Genomic DNA, 17004 nt, shown 5'->3' on the forward strand with positions numbered 1-17004 from the left:
AGATGCGTGGTGTAATCAGAAATGTGTTTTCTTGGTGAAGTAGCAGTTTGTTTGTCATTTCATTGACAGCAAAAATGTGAAACACAGTTCTTTTATTTGAGTATATGCGAAAATCTACTAATGTTCAGTTAATGTGCCAAAACTGTGTGCCATGTACCCGCCACCACTACCACGTGACCCCCTATCTGTGTGTGTAACTTCTGGCAGGTATTTTAATCACTTCTGGATTATTTTCCTTGATTTTTGATAGCCCTGATTTGTTTATGTTTGTTGTGCATTTCTCCGCCTTTTTTAGACGACCTTAAAATGGAACCAATAACTGTGCATCAAATGGGCATCAAAAGACGTGTGCGTCGCGATACTTCGTGAGATACATTCACACTAATGAAAAACATTTTGGGGATCCTATTCTGTACAGTACTTGGTGTTAAATCTCTGAAAGGCAGATCCAGTAGTGCACCCTCAGGCTTTCATGGCGGTGTATGGCACTATAACCAGCTCCCCCCTACCTATCAGAAACCAAATTCACTGTGCTACAGTAAACAGACCCAAGTGGGCCCAGCACTATAATCAGCTTGCTGTACCAACTTTTAAAAGATCCAGCGCAGGAGGCACTAGTTTTCCCTTCCTAGCACCCAAGAACTGGAATGCGTTACCGCCTTCTCTCAGGAAAGAGATCTCCCTCACAGTGTTCCGCAGAGCACTCAAAACCAAGCTCTTTAACTAGACCTGCCCTAAGCACAGTCGGCCTCCCAAGTAACTGTTGAACGTAAGACCTGGGGGATGTGTCTTGCAAATGTATTCACTTTCATTGCCATGTAACTCTTATTACTGTACTAGTGCATGTTATTACTGTACTAACTGTATCATATCACTGTACCGTGTCTCCTAAGCAAGTCATTCTGTAACAGCGCCACAATGCCCCAGGGCCGTTTGTGCACTTTATAAATTCAAATAAATAAATAAATGAATCACCTACCATCACATGCCAACACGCAGAATAACATGATGACATATCACCCTGTGTCAGTGGGTTTCCAGCCAGAGTTTGGATCAAACCTGCGCTGGGTTTGCGCCACCATCACTGCCACCATCACTAACTCTTCTAATCCTCATATGAAGAAATATTTAGCCCAAAGAATTGTTGTGGCATGCCCTCGAAAAAAACAAGTCATACGAGTACAAATCGACAACGACTCTGAAATACCTGTCGCAAGTGGTGTCATATTTGTATTTAAAATGGTTAAGTGGTTTTCTGGGCATGTCACAGTAAAAATAAAAAGTTCCTAGTATTGCTGCACCAAAATAAAACAATGTTCCTTCAAAAGTGCTTTTGTGTGGAAGATTTGTAGTATGGGGAAAAAATTCCCGTGGGGCAAAAATAAGTGTAAGCAATTTGTTTTTGCCCCTGTGTAAATGGTGGTGCTAAGTTTCTGTACTATCGCTACAGGGAATTATTGACTGTAGAGGGGCCGTCAACCACATATTCACCTACTGGCTATATATACAACATCAATAGAAAAGCAAGTTGAATGTTGTGCTGTCTGCTTCCATAGGGTGTCTGAAAACACTGCATGCATTTTTAGTAGGTGCCATCAAAGACACTATAAAATCTTGGTTACACAGTGACCTTTGTTCCGTAAGTTAATATCGTGTATGCCTGGGATTTATAAAAGGCAAATCTAGCTGGGAAGCAATGGAGCACTGTACACATGGACACGCCCACAGGGGTAACAAGTAAGATGTAGGGGTAGCAGAGGTGCTACCATGGTTTACATTATATCCATTTGAATACCTGCACACTGTGTGTAATGCTACCCTCCAGTCTATACGATACGCTGCCGCCTAGCTCCACGAATGACATAGAGCCGAGATCTGAATCCTTACGCTAACCAGATTTTGTTAGACTCAACTCCCATTGGCCCTTGCCAGCATAGTCAATTGTGAGGAATCATGGGAGTTGTAGTTCAGAACATCTGGAGAACTGTAGGTTGCCGATCCATGACCAGCATCTCAAGGTTGACTCTACAGGTTTGAAGCTTGCTGTGATTTTATAGACATGAAGTGCCCTTTTTATAGGTCTCTGTGTTCAGATCGTTTAAGAGTAGATACAACAGATCACATTTAGTTGCCAGGAAAATGGCCGGCTATGCGAAGTGAGCAAGATTGCCTATCACTGGCCAGAGTATTTTTTATATTTGTGTATGTGTGCACGCACTATGGAATGCACATACACACTCAGACTCACTCGCTCAATATCGCACCATTTCACACTGGTTAACAGCGTTCGAAACGTCTGACTGATCACCCCAGCTCTCTCCCCACTTTTGTAGTCCACAGTGTGACCACAGTACTCACTTGCACATTGCATTTCTAACGAGTCCTCTAGGTCCTCTGTGCACATCTTAACTAAATATTGGGGTTGTGTGACGTGGATCTGCCACCTCTGGGAAGAGGGTTTTTGGTGCCGAGTGGTGCCCTCCCGATCACTATGTCTTAACCGCTTTCTCTCTTCCTTTGTGCACCGCAGCTGTTCCAGTGCCTGAAGCAGGGAGCACTCTCCCGCACCACCGCCAGCACCCAGATGAATGTCCAGAGCTCCCGCTCACATGCCATCTTCACCATACACCTGTGCCAGATGCGGCTCTGCTCCCGCACACAGCTGGTGAGATTCATCCCATTTTGAGGCGTGAATAGTCCATAATCAGTGTATTTATTTTTGCAACAGTGTCTAAACAATCCGAAAATATCAATTACAGTCTCATGACACCCCTATGAGACAAGGGTGTCTAAACTGATCTAAGCGACATCCCCCAAATGCTAGGAGTCGAATACTTTTAAGCCTTGATTAGTGGGGATGCGTGGACCTTTCTAGAGGACATCTCAAAAGTATTTCTTTGCTCCCCTGTAAAAATGTTGCCCATTGATGTTTCAATTCTGTTGACTATTGTCTTTCAATTCACCCGTTTGAGGTTGTTTAAAGCCCTACTCTTGACATCAAGTAACCGCTTTTGGTTTAGATCCTAACATGATTTTCAGGTTGTCATCATGTGAGAGCTTTCATGTAAACACTGTTTTTGGAGACCCACGTTTGCCTGCTGTTCTGTAAATACCTTTGTTTGCCGTTGTATGAATACTTGTTGTAGATGTGATATCATCAGATTTTGTGGTTGTCTGGCCATTCTTTCGTTTGATGACTTGTAAATACCTTTGGTGGAGGCAATGTGGACTCTGCGTTGTCATTATGCAAATGCTTTGTCATTGTGTAAAGGCTTGAGTCAATGACTGGCTCATGCTTGTTTGCTAATACCTGTGCTTAGTTGATTTTGGGCAAATTATATAATTGGCGTCACATGCCCGTGCTTGGTAGATGTTCGGCAAATGATTGTGGTTTTGTGGCACGACTTACATATGTCGGTAGCCGTAGACGCATGGTTGTGGTTGATCACGTTCCAATGCTTGGTTAACCTTCTGCACAAATGCTTTTGATTTACTGGCACCGCGTACAGGTGCTTGTTTACATTGCGTTAATGATCTTTGTTGATAGTGCATACATGCTCTTCGCCGAGTCATTACTTTTTTCTTTAAATCCTACATTTCTTCTTTACATTATTTATGAGAATTTGTTGGAAGTTGTCCAAACGTTTAGGTTCATTTTGCCCAAAAGTCTTTGGTTAGCATTGCGTTAAAGCATCAGGTTATATTGGCTTTTGGTGAGCGCTGCGTAAGTGTATACATTTGCTTAGTAGAGTGGATTTGCTTTTAGTTAACAGTGTTAATTATTTAAGTTCAAGACAGGTATATATTTTTGTCTGACATTGTTTAAAAACTATTCATTTTGGAACACTTTTGGCTGATGAAGAATTGCTTGCTCTACTTCTTTTTAAAGGTATTTTTAAAACACTCCTGCTTTCAGTTGATGTTGTTTAAATGATTTAGCGTGTCCTGGTGCAAAATCCTTAGATTAATAGGTTGACTTTGTGAAAATGCTCTTGTTTGAAGCTTTGCATTTTCTCTTCACTGACATTATATATTCACTCTTGTTGATGCAGAGGCCGAATTTCACTGACCTCACAAGAATTGTTCAAGTGTTCTTACATAACATCTAATAGCGCATTATGTGGGCCTCCAGGTGTGTTTGACATCAACTTCAATTATCCTTAGCCAGCATATTCAGTGGTGAAGGATCATGGGAGTTGTAGTGAGAGTAATGTCACACGAGCATTCTCACTTGGCATTGTGCAAAAACTCTCACTTAGGCAAATGCCTGTGTTTAACATTATGTACACACCTAGGACGTTCCTGCATGAGTGCTTTGTTGGATTTTGGTTGATTTTGGTTCATATTTTTGGTTGGGTTCTTTCAAACATTTTTGAGCGATGGTGTTTATGTGTTTTTATTGAGCCTTGATTAAAAGATATTTCTGTAGGCCCTGTGAACATACTATATGTTTGTTGTGCCTGCTTCAATTCTTTTGGTTTTATGAGAAATATTTTTGTTAGGCTACTTTCGACGGCTTTTGGATACTGTTCCGCAAGTGCTGTTTTCCGCATTGTGCAAATGTTCCTGGCTCACCCTTTAGTTGATGTCTTGCTGATGATCTTGGTTAATGCAGAACAACACGTTGGTTTTTTGAAATTGTCTACATTTTCTAGTTGCCAAATATCACATGATTGTTCTTGGTTCTCTTCTTTTTTCAATGTTGTGCAATAAGGCTTGATCGTGAAAATTGAAAATTGTTTTGGGGTAATGCCCGATCAAACTTTAAACTTAAGGACATACATAAAGAGTACATTTATTGCAATGCTGCTCTATGAATGCCTGTTGTACATATCGGAGTGCATTGTTTAATTTTTAAACAATTATTTCATATTCTCTGACAGGCCAATGGAGAAACCAATGGCTTGGCAGATCCTTCCCAGCCCAGCAGCGAGTATGAAACCCTAACAGCAAAGTTCCATTTTGTCGACCTGGCCGGTTCGGAGAGACTAAAGCGTACAGGAGCTACCGGAGACAGGGCCAAGGAAGGCATTTCCATCAACTGTGGCCTGGTACGTTGGCGGACCTTCTTTGACTGTCCATCTTTTATCCTGTAATTAGGAAAACCATACTTGATTGATTGCTTATTTATATAGCGCCTATACACAATGTGTTTCAAAGCGCTTCAAAGCAGGGTGGGAACATGGGAGAATACAGTGACATTCTTATAAGTCCTTGACACATTCAGAATGTGAAAATGAACTATCACAATCAACCTGACGACATTTCAGATAGTGCAAGTGCTATAGATAATGATGAGGAGGGGGGGAATGAGACAGACAAGCAGCTACATTACTATGCCTGATCACAATTGAGGTAGTGCTGGAATTTATCAAGAGGCGTGTGGTCTAGGGGGGTACAATTACAAGCGGTTTAAGTGGTCCACCCGCGTTTCACTAGAAAGAGGACACTTGTGCTCTCAAAACTGCAACAGACACGTGCCTTGCTGTAATCCTCTGTTTGGTGCGTGCATTCCTACTGGATTAGCAGTTCATTTATATTTTGGTATAATTCTTTGGGCAGAGTACATATTATTATGTGGTGCTTTGGCAACTTCTTGGACATGTGCTGATACCCAGTGTGTTGGTACTTAAAGTTTCATGGCACCCTTTACAGGGAAGACACATTCATTTTCAGATTTTTAGACATAAAATTGTCTCTGACCTTTGTTTTTTTGTTCCCCCAGCTGGCTTTGGGAAACGTCATCAGTGCGCTAGGAGACCAGACTAAAAAAGGCGGACATGTCCCGTATCGGGATTCGAAGCTGACGCGGCTACTCCAAGATTCACTTGGCGGAAACAGGTAGGTTGCTATCCCATGAGTGCTTGATCACAGCAAAACACACCTATCATGATTGACGCAGCCCTCACTCATACACACCAATCAGCTTCCTGTGCACAGGGCCCTCAGCCCAAGCTCTCATGGCATGCTGCTGCCCTTGTGATATACATGCATTGAAGAATTGAACCTCATGGTCCCATGGGATACTTATCCCTTGTAAACACACACATACATTGACCAGCTTCCACAGTGCACAACCTTCAGCTCCCAACACGTTCCAATAACATCCTACAGCCTTCAGACTCATGAATACATTATTCACCTTTCACACATGCAACACTGAAACCTAAGCTGCCATGATGCATGGCTAACCGCAACACACGGAGAAGGAGGATAGCACAGGGGCAACGTGCTGGTCTTGGAAGCAAGACCATGCAAAGCAACAGAGGTTTGAATCCCAGGATCCACGCTTAGAAACCCAACTCAGTTATGGTATTAGGCGCCTTATAAAAAAATAATTAAAAAAATAACACGCATTGTCTACTTCAAAGATCACTACAGTCCCTCATCATCCCATGATCCTGTGATGTTGTATATTTCTTGGCCACTAACACCTATTAATCAGTGCACACTGCTCCCTAATTTACCCAGGTTCCTAGAGTTGGTCAACTCTGGAATTCACAACACCCCTCAGTCTTCATCCCACTTCCATCTTAGCCTCACACCATTATGTGCATACATGTATATGTCAATGCAGCTAAACAGTAGAAGCAACATCCTTTGTTGTTGCATTGCCAACTTTAATTTCAGCTTACACTTTACATGAGGGAGGTGGGAAAAGTTGATCTGCTTCCCATGCAGAAGGGATGTGACCAAGCAGTTCGGGCTGGACTGCCCCTTTTGGGGTGGGACCAAGCCTGATTAGCATATGGTCTTTCCCCTTCTGTAATGGCTTGGCAGGTGTAGAACGATGGTCTGGAGAGTTGTCTAGAGCAATGCCAGAGGTTATGATTAATTCCAAACCGTCCAGCCATCACCTCTTTTGTTTTGCGCAAGACTTTCTTCCACTCTGCAGTTCTTTGCTCCTTATTTAATGCCTACGTCCTCTCCTCACAGGGGTCATTGCATATTAGGCATATCAGACTGACGTGCACAACATCTGCCAACATCCTGGCACAGATAGAGTGGTAGACACTTTCTCTGTGATAGCAAAACATCTGTACGACCATTTTAAACACCCATCAGTGCCCGGAGCAACCACCATTATTCTACCTAACACCTGTGTATTCTCTGATTGACATGTGCTCAATAAGTGGGGTTTTGATTTCAATAAGTGGGGATTTTGATTGTCCAATTGATACCAGAGCCATCATGTTCTCATCATCAGTGCCACATTTGTTGAATGTGCTTGTTTCGTGTCTTCTCTGCATGTCAAACATGACACGTACTCACTCAAAGCTTGATCCACGGTTTCGCACGTGCCAATCCTTGTCGTGACCCATAGTGTATTTTTGCCTGAATTTGATATTTGCTTCCACCTGACACATTAGTCCTCTCCAAGAGGCGATTTAGTTATCCAGTGTCTGCTACACGAATCATTGATACCACATCTGACATTACCACTTGCCAGGAGGTGGTCAAGTTACCCAATGTCTATTACACAAATCTTTGTTCCCACATCTAATGTCAACACTCCCTAAGGGGTGATTACGCTACGCAGTGTGTGCTATATGTATCACTCCGCTAGCACACTCTTTAGAGAGCCATCACACAGCACCCGCTGCATTCAAAAGTCCTCTCCATAGGTTACACGTTTGGAGGGAGAAAACAATATGACATCCTGGGGTTTAGCTCCAAAACCCACAATTCAGGAAGCAGCCATCATCAAGCTAAGAGATGAATACACCATTATTTCTTCCATTTGTACTTTGTACACAATTCCTTTTGAAAGCAATCTATACATTAACTCCAGTGTGTGATCGATTAAGATGATGGATGCTGCAGTTCTGCACCAGGATCCATTGGAAAAGTTAAATTCCGAGATTTAGGAACTGGGCGTGATGCAATGAATCATTCATGTGTGCTGTATCCGCTGGTAACGGGTGCCAGTACTGGAATAACCAGGAGTTGCTATGGACTATGACCAAGGGTCATTGGGTACGTGTTTGGGAGATCCCTGTACTGTGACATGAACGGATGTTGCATTTCCTGCATGTGACCCATTGATAGCTGTGCTGCATTGGAACCGCAGTAGGTCCCGTAAGATAGACACAATCACAGGTGGAAGAAATATTCTCCCAAGTACTCCGGCTTTGGTAGGGCTGCCCATCTGCAATCCTTTAAAGAGAATTTAACAAGTGAAGGCCAGGAAACAAAATCTATATTTATAAAAGTCAAAATGTATGTTGTAGGTTTGTTTGTGGCTTGGCGAAGCGTTGTTCCATATACAATTCCACACTGTTTCACCAATTTGCAACACATTTTTCATAGTTACCTGTTAGGATCCTCCGGACATTACTGGCTACATAGCATTTGGACACCCCACCCCATTCCACGGATTTCAGCAAAAGTCAAAATGTGTTTGTGGGTTAGTGGCTTGGCGAAGCATTGTTCCATATACAATTCCACACTGTTTCACCAATTTACACCACATTTTGCATAGTTACCTGTTAGGACCCTCTGGACATTACTGGCTACATGACATTTGGACACCCACTCCTTTGCATGGATTTCAGCACCTTCACACATGAGACAGTTGCCTGAAATCAGCGAAACATCAATGTGGTCACAAAAGGACAGGTCTCGACACAAGGAACATAACTCAGGGTCCCTATGGGACCTTGAAATCCACGTCTGAAGGCCCTAGGATGCAGGGTTTCCAAGATAATTGCATTGCACGGCAATTAACTGCACCACTCCAGGGTGAGGGGACAGGTGGGGAGAGAGCACAGAAAGTGCCAGAATGCAGCAGCACACCAACTCTCGCCTCCCTCCAGCGTCTGCTCCGGGGTATGTCAGCCAGCCACACGTGCCCATTCTCAGTGCAGTTTACTTCAGGGTGCAAAGCACATCAAGTGATAAGCGAATTGGATCAGCGATCTACAGGATCATTGACTTTCAACAATTGATGAGCGTGTTATGATGTCTGTCTACAGAACTCGCTCGCAGAATGGGTACATTTTGCTAGTGTATATTATAAAGCTCTGTCTGTCCAAGTTATTTGTTGTGACTCACCATGTGAACCTCTGTATTGTGTCCCTGCAGTCAAACCATCATGATTGCCTGCGTTAGCCCCTCAGACCGTGACTTCATGGAAACGTTGAACACGCTGAAGTATGCCAACCGTGCCCGCAACATCAAGAACAAGGTGGTGGTGAACCAGGACAAGACCAGCCAGCAGATCAGTGCCCTGCGGGCAGAGATTGCCCGTCTCCAACTGGAACTAATGGAGTACAAAGCGGTGAGAAACATGGATGGGCAGGGATGGTGGGTGAGCGGCAGTGGAGCAAAATATTGGTTGAGAAACATGGATGGGCGGGGATGGTCGGTGAGCGGCAGAGGAACAAAGGGATGGGTGAGGAACAGGAGGATGTTTGAGAGATGGATGGAGAGTGGAGTCATGGCAGGAATGGACAAGGTAGGGGTCGATGGTGCGAGTCACAGGTGGACACAATGACTAGGCCTATGGGCAGGGGATATGGTACAATGGGAGGAGATACAAAAGAAAGTGGTTTGGTAGGAGGTATGTGTGAGGTGGTGGAGGAAGGATGGATGGACAGGAGCAAGGGGTCATTGATGGAATGAGCTGGACCTGGGCTGAAATGAAAAGGGGAACAAGGTGAAAGGACGAGGGATGAAGGACAGGTTGAGGCATGCCAGGGACAGTCAATATGTTGGAGGAAATAATGGGAGTATGGGGAGGTCGAGTTGGAATGGGTAAGACTGGAGGAACAGTTGAGGGATTGAAGGATGTGGAGAGGGAAAGGAGGGCATGTGAGGAAGCAGGGGATGGTGCAGTGGAGCAAGAAGATGGGCTCACTGATGAGGCCCAACAAGGCTGAAACACGTGTGTATGCGGTTGCTGTTGGTACTCTTGTTCAGAAGGGAATTGCCAGAGCATTTCGGGGCTGGACTGCCCATGTTGGCGGGACAAAGACTGATATGCAAATGGATATTTCCCATCTGTGGAAGGTACAGTGAGCAAAAAGCAGATGGCTGCGAACTCTAAAAGTGTTAACAAACCACTGAAAAGGTTATCATGCCGTGTTCTTTCGAGAAAGGGGCGCCTGCTACAACTTTTGTATTTTTTGAAGGAACTAGGGGTTGGTCACCCTAAGTTACCTGGGGGCAACCAGACGTGGACTCCCTGCTCCCTGTGCTCAGAGAGGCACAGCTTCACCTCACTGAGGAGGCCCAACAAGGCTGAAACACGTGTATGGGGTTGCTGTTGGTACTCTTGTTCAGAAGGGAATTGCCATAGCATTTTCGGTGCTGGACTGCCCATATGGGCTGGACAAAGACTGATAAGCAAATGGATATTTCCCATCTGTCAAAGGCACAGTGAGAAAAAGCAGATGGCTGCGAACTCTCAATGTGGTTAATAACCACTGAACAGGTTATCATGCCGTGTTCTTTTGAGAGAGGGGCGCCTGCTGCCTTTTTTGTATTACAGGAGGAAAGGTTGTTGCACCAGAGGTGTAGGAGCAGTTGAGGAAGAAGGGGAGAATTATAGGCAGATGGTGATTAGGGAGTCGAAGGAATTCATGAGCAATGGATGTGGTTTATTCGTCAAGGAGTTTGGGCCTGTGAGTAGGGAGCAAGTGGTGTCAGCAGCATAACACAATGTAAAGGTTACCCAATGCAAAATGTGGTAAGGGCCGCCCTGCCATATCTGCCACACACAGATTCCATAGGCCTTGGATCAATCTGGGGACCTGTGCATAATGGGGGGCTATTCTCACGGGGGCTGTAGAGATGACTCTGACATCCCTGAGTAGTGTTCAGGCAGAAAGCGATGGGTACAAAGGTTAGACCTATTGTCATGGGTGGTAACACAGGAGGAAGCTATTTAGCAAGTATGAAAAGATCTGAATGGGAAATGTGTAGGAGGCGGAGCAGGTGAGGAAGGGATGAGACATTGAGTAAAGCATGTTTATGGCATGGGAGAGGGAACTGGAATTGGTAAATACCACTAACACCAGTAGTGCCGCACCAAGGGCTGCGCTGTCTATGTAATGGGGTGTAATAGACTCTGTTTCGCCCTCTTGTCTGCCAGGGGAAGCGTGTTATCGGCGACGATGGCAATGAGGGCTTCAGTGACCTGTTCCATGAGAACGCCATGCTGCAGAAGGAGAACAACACCCTGAGGATGCGGGTGAAGGCCATGCAGGAAGCCATCGATGCCATCAACTGCCGCGTGACCCTCCTGATGAGCCAGGAGGCCACACGTATCCTGGCCAGATCAGGTCAGCTCACTGCCCCTGCCCCAGTTTGTTAAATTACACTGGAAAAGCTAAAGCTATGCCATTGCCCCTTTGTGCATACAGTGGAGGTTTAGTGGTAGACGCCATGTTTACCTTTTCATTTAGCTACACAAATGTTTGTGGCGATGACATTAGAGGTGTACAAATGATGGCCTTGAAGTCAGATAAGTTTGAGCAGTTCAATTTTCAAATTCCAGGAACTCATTCCACTACTTTTTTGTGAATTTGTAATATATTTATTTATGATCTCTTAAGCACTTTGTGGCATATGTGAGATGCTTCCGAGTGCAAGTGAGAAAGGGAAGATATAGTAAGGGCTATATTGAAGAAATGAATGTCCAGACGGATATTTTCCCTGTTCCTGGTCCGGTAATTTGGGCCTAGGAGAGGAATGTGGATGGGCGTGCTTTCGTGTTGTGATCGATGTGGTAGGCTACTTATATGCAAACCCCTTTGCTAGGGGCTCACATGGTAATGTTATGTTATGTTGATTCATACCGCGCACCGCTACCACCCAGGGGCAGTCTCCAGGTGCTCACGTGGCTCTGCAAGAGAAGAGGACGGGGTTGGTTAGTGAGGGTATAGTCATAGGATAAGCCCAGAACCAGGAGAAACTGGCTTCTGTGGGTGTTGGCATGCAGATGGTTGATTGCGTAAGGTCTGAAGACAGCTTATTCTTTATTGCGCTGAGACTTTACACCAGAAGCGCATGGTTCGTTGTTGTCTTTAGAATCTGTAGTGGTCTCCCTAGTAGAATGTAAGGGGTTTGAGAAATGACTCTCTTGTAATGTAGTTTATCTGCAAGGATCTCAGCTTAGTATTTCTGCATTTCAACCTTACTAAATAATGGAGGTTTAACACACTGGGCTGGTCAAATTTTAGACCCCATAGCCCCCCTCATCACAAGCATTTAGGCACTATCCCTCGTAGAACTATGAAGATAGTTCCTCTCAACCTCTTTGCTGCACCTTACATTGTGCCTGAAGCTTGCTCTGGCCCTCTCAATGTTATTTTACCAAATCTATTTCAGGAACTCATAACACTCCTAAACATCTTGGCTACTGTTTTCACAAAGACACTTAAACCTCAAAGAAAAACGAACCCATGGTTTGATATTGAAGTTGCCCTATTCAAAAGGAAAAGCAGAGCCCTCAAATACAAGTATCGGAAAACCAAGAACCTTTGTCAGACCTTTATGTCTTCATCTACAGAAAGGCTCCCAACCCTCATCCAGCAAAAAAAGAAATCTCTTCTTCACAACCATATCTTCTCAGCATCCAACTCTTCGGCTGAACTCTTTCAGTTCTACGATGACTGTCGATCCCCTCATGAACACGTTGCATCTGTACCTGCCACCCAAGACTTGGCCAACTCTCTGTCGTTATATTTCACTGGCAAAATTGCTTCCATCAACAAAGCAATCTCATAGACTTCCCTAAATCATTTGCCCCTCGGCGACTGATACGAGAATTAACTCTTGCTTCTCCCTCTTCTCTTCTATCTCTGAAACAGACCCGATCACCATAAAAATGAGGGCTTCATGAGAGCAGGTTCTTGCGTGCCCAGCGAAAACCATCAAGGACAAGCTCCACACCCTGGTCCCTACTCTCACCACCTTAGTGAACTCTTCCCTCAAGATGAGCACTTTCCTACTCTGCTTCCAAAGACCTGTATTTATCCCCTCCTTAGTAAACTGCCCCTAACATCCCTCCCAATTACCTCCCATTTGGTTATGACCCAACAACTCTTGAGCTACAGTGAAACCCACAACCTTCTCCTTTTCTGACCAATATGGTTTTATGACTGTTTGAGGGACTGCATCTGCTCTCGTCTTTGTGAGACATGGAATCCTTTAACCTCGTGATGTCAACGCTCCTTCCGTCCTCGTCCATCTAGACCCCTCGGCAGCCTTCGATATCGTCAAGCATGCCACTCTCGTCACTCATCAGGAAACCTTTGGCATCTCTTGCACAACCTTCAATTTAATGTAATCTTTCTTGCCTGACAGAGAATTGCAGGTTAGGCTGTTACCTTTCCTTTCCAAGCCAACCTTTATCAGCCGTGAAATCCCACTAGCCAACCATATTCCCCTTTGCGGTCTTATCGCCCCTCATACTGCCACCTTCCCAACCTCTATCTTTGACCCCCAGATTGCATTCTTGCACTTGGATTCCAGTGTGTCCCATATCCTTGACTGCCTGCTTCAGAACCAAGGCTGGATGGCAGGCATTCCTTTGCCTTAATGCTCTGAACAGCCAGGTCCTCTATTTCGACTCTTCATTTTTTAATTTACTGATCGATTCGCATCTCAAGAACAATAGCCAAACATGGTTACTAGGATACTACAACATTGAATATTTCGGCTCTTCTTTCCCTCATCTCTTGCATTTCTCGTAGCTTAGAACCCTGGGCTCCCTTCCTTCAGCGTCCTCCACTGCAGCAAACGTGGGCGTTAATTTTTATAATCTTCTCTCCGTCACCTTTCCTTTTCAAGAAATTGCAAAACGATCTCACTTTCAGATTCACTTTCAGAAACTATTTCTTTCACTTTTGAACATGACCCAAAGATTCCAAGTCACCTTCCCCAATGGTGCGCGCTCTCCCAAAAGCCTTACCCGCACCCTTCAGGTCATTCAAAATAAACTAGCCCGGTTAGTTCTAGGCTTGACCCTAGAAGATCCCACATGATACCTGCCGGCAGGAACCCTCTTCAACCTGTAAGCCGTGTGCCTCATTCCTCTTAACCTACCTGGAACTCTGGCCTCTGTACCTCAGCCGGAGGATCAGCAAATACACTCCTCACAGGGCAGTGAGGTCCGTGATCGGCAAGAAAGCTACTGCTGCCACACTCAAGAAGAATGGAGGCGTCAGAACCTTGAACTCTAAAGGAGCCCCACTTTTGCAAGATCCTCCCCAAGACCATTTGTTCAGCGGAGAGACTTCTGCACTTCAAGACAAACCAGGACACAACTTTTTAGGACCTTGGTCTTTCTTCAAGCTTGACCCTTCCGTTACTTGTATTTGCCAATCTGACTATGTCATGACTGGTACGTCGAGTGCTTTTCTCACTTCCCCCTTCTTCTGCCTTGCCCTCGCTCTGATAGTGGACTTCTAATGTTTCCCCCATGTCCTAAGTGCTGTGTATTCTGCACTTTTACACACTTAACTGATTTAAATGCTCCCAACGCACTTGTGGAAGACCAGTTTTCTCTTGGCCTTCTTACCTTTGCTTAAGGAGTGATACAAATCAATACATTGTGGTTGACACCGACCAAAGCACCAATGAATAAGTAAATATTTGGTTTAAGGGGAATAAAATCCTTAAATGTCCTTCTAACAAGGGGCTGTGTACTTTTTGCTATGTTTTGAATTGGTTGGCCGACCGTGTTTTCAGTGGTGAGTTCTAACCCTGGTCCCCTTCTGGCGCCCGCTCTCTGATGTGCCCTCTGAAAGACCATTGGTCCCTCAGGATTAGGATGTCCCTGTCTGAGTTTTTTGTACAGTAAGCCTTGACTTATTTGCTTGCGGGTAGGCATTACCTCCAATATGCCCAAAAGAGTGCTCTGGTTACATATGATTTTAACGAATGAAAAAGTAGAGAATGAAATTTAGTATAAACAATGAAAAAACACTGATTTTCTTTTTTGTGTGGGGGGGGGGGGGGGGTGGGAACCCCTCAGTTCCCCATGTTTCAAACGCCACCTCAACCCCTTACCCCTCCCCCACACATATATATTATTTTTAAAAATCAGTATTTTTGGATTTTCTTTTTAATCATTTAAATTTTATTCTCTATTTTGTATTCTTTATAATTACTGGATACTGAGGGCTCTGTCTTAAGAATCCAGTTTGACTTTCGCAGCTAAACCTTTTCTAAGAAAGGAAACCGAGCAAGTGATATATGGACATGTCCTCTGCTTGCCTCAGAGCAGGAACTGCAGGTGATGAGCTAAAACCTAGATGATGTTTGTTGGGAAATCTGCTTCGTCAGTGTCTGTCCAGCAAATAGCCCTGGACGGTGGTGACCACCATTGCTTCGGTGGCTGCCAAATATGTGAATTAATCCATCCATCTGATTGGCCGGTGGATTTGATTTCCTCTTTGAATTTAGCCTGGTGGTCTGTAGAATGACATTTTCCAACCCTGGCATGAGTTGCCGCGACTCATCTGACGCTGAAGCCCTGCTGTGTCAGCGGATACCGGTCTTCTGCAGAGACCAGAATGAACCAGTAGATCCCTATGAAATCCGCCTGCAATTTGTACCTGCTTAGAGCAGGCGGATTCCAAGCGTAATGTGCAGGCAGCCTTTATGAAATCCGCCTGTAATTAGCACCTGCTTGGAGCAGGCGGATTCCAAGCGTAATGTGCAGGCAGCCTTTATGAAATCCGCCTGCAATTAGCACCTGCTTGGAGCAGGTGGATTCCAAGCGTAATGTGCAGGCAGCCTTAATGAAATCCGCCTGCAATTAGCACCTGCCTGGAGCAGGCGGATTCCAAGCGTAATGTGCAGGCAGCCTTTATGAAATCCGCCTGCAATTAGCACCTGCTTGGAGCAGGCGGATTCCAAGCGTAATGTGCAGGCAGCCTTAATGAAATCCGCCTGCAATTAGCACCTGCTTGGAGCAGGCGGAATCCAAGCATAATGTGCAGGCAGCCTTTACTTTTTTGCAAGACGGAGAGTAAAAGTGAAGAGTAAAGGCAGTTTTACTCTTCGCCTTTGCACTCTGCCGTGTAAATGTTGAAAATGTAATGCAGGGGGCCACACAGCACATACATGCTAACAGCAGTGGTCCACTACATGTCATTAACATTTCTTTTCTCAAAATGACCATGTTAAAGTCTCTTCCTATTACAGTTTTACTTCCCTCCATCTGCACAAGACATACTTACCTAGATAGATGAAGTCTTATTATCATAACATCTTTATGTGGAGAATGTCTTCTTGACCGTTGTGTTCAGCGGCATTTTAACCACCCCCTTTCCACCCTAAAAGTAAAACATGGTTGCTCAGCTGCGCCTACTGCTACGTGACTCTGCGAGCCGAGGTAAGAACGACTAGTAAGGCCATCTTGATGGTGACCAGCCTAATGTCCCCCTGATGCACTTTATTTCGGTATCCCACAGATATGGCTGTTGTCTTCAGGTCGTAGAACTAGCCCCGCCCTCCCACCCCGCCTCCTAATACTGTTGCCCATTGTGTTTCCCGATCTGGACACAGCGTTGCTATGGCAACTTCAGCATGTGGACAATGACACTCGCGAGTGGACCTTGCAGAGTGGGACATCTTTAAATCCTTGAGGACTTTAACAATATCCATATTTTGTATACATCTAGGTTAGGGCTGCACAGCATGTAGAATTTGTATGGCAAACGGAGGGCGGGTAAATGAGAACGCCTTCTGCCCTGGTTCGTGCCAGTAGAGGTCTATGCATCTGTATAGGTCGGAGAACCCATTGGGCCACAGCAAACTACAGAACTTTGAAAAAATTGTGCTTAAATGTGGTGATGCAGAGCACTCTGGTCGACCCTTTCATTGTCCCAGGAACAACTTTGCCCAGTCCTAGCTTTGTAGCCAATAGCCTTTGCATGCTTGGACTTGTGGGCACGTCCCTATAATGGACGAAGCAGAACTACAAGTGCCAGCATAGAAAGTGTCCCCTAAAAAAAACTAGGACTGTGCAAAACCTCTTAATTCGCTTAG

General features: G+C 44.8%; 1 protein-coding gene across 3 annotated transcripts in view; it reads left to right on the plus strand.

Moving 5' to 3' along the window:
- The window catches only part of KIF21B (kinesin family member 21B), a 414008-nt gene that overhangs the window by 229242 nt on the left and 167762 nt on the right, over positions 1-17004 (plus strand). For all 3 annotated transcript variants that reach the window (XR_011282930.1, XR_011282931.1, XM_069633645.1), the window contains exons 5-9: positions 2531-2665; positions 4884-5051; positions 5726-5841; positions 9085-9280; positions 11096-11285. Coding sequence is in view for 1 of the 3 variants with exons in the window: in XM_069633645.1 (XP_069489746.1) it covers positions 2531-2665; positions 4884-5051; positions 5726-5841; positions 9085-9280; positions 11096-11285 (805 nt within the window). In the remaining 2 variants the exon portion in view is untranslated. The remainder of the gene's footprint in view (positions 1-2530; positions 2666-4883; positions 5052-5725; positions 5842-9084; positions 9281-11095; positions 11286-17004) is intronic.

Source organism: Ambystoma mexicanum, chromosome 13 (genome assembly GCF_040938575.1).
Source record: "Ambystoma mexicanum isolate Mex_15411 chromosome 13, UKY_AmexF1_1, whole genome shotgun sequence".
NCBI classification, from domain to species: Eukaryota; Metazoa; Chordata; class Amphibia; order Caudata; family Ambystomatidae; genus Ambystoma; species Ambystoma mexicanum.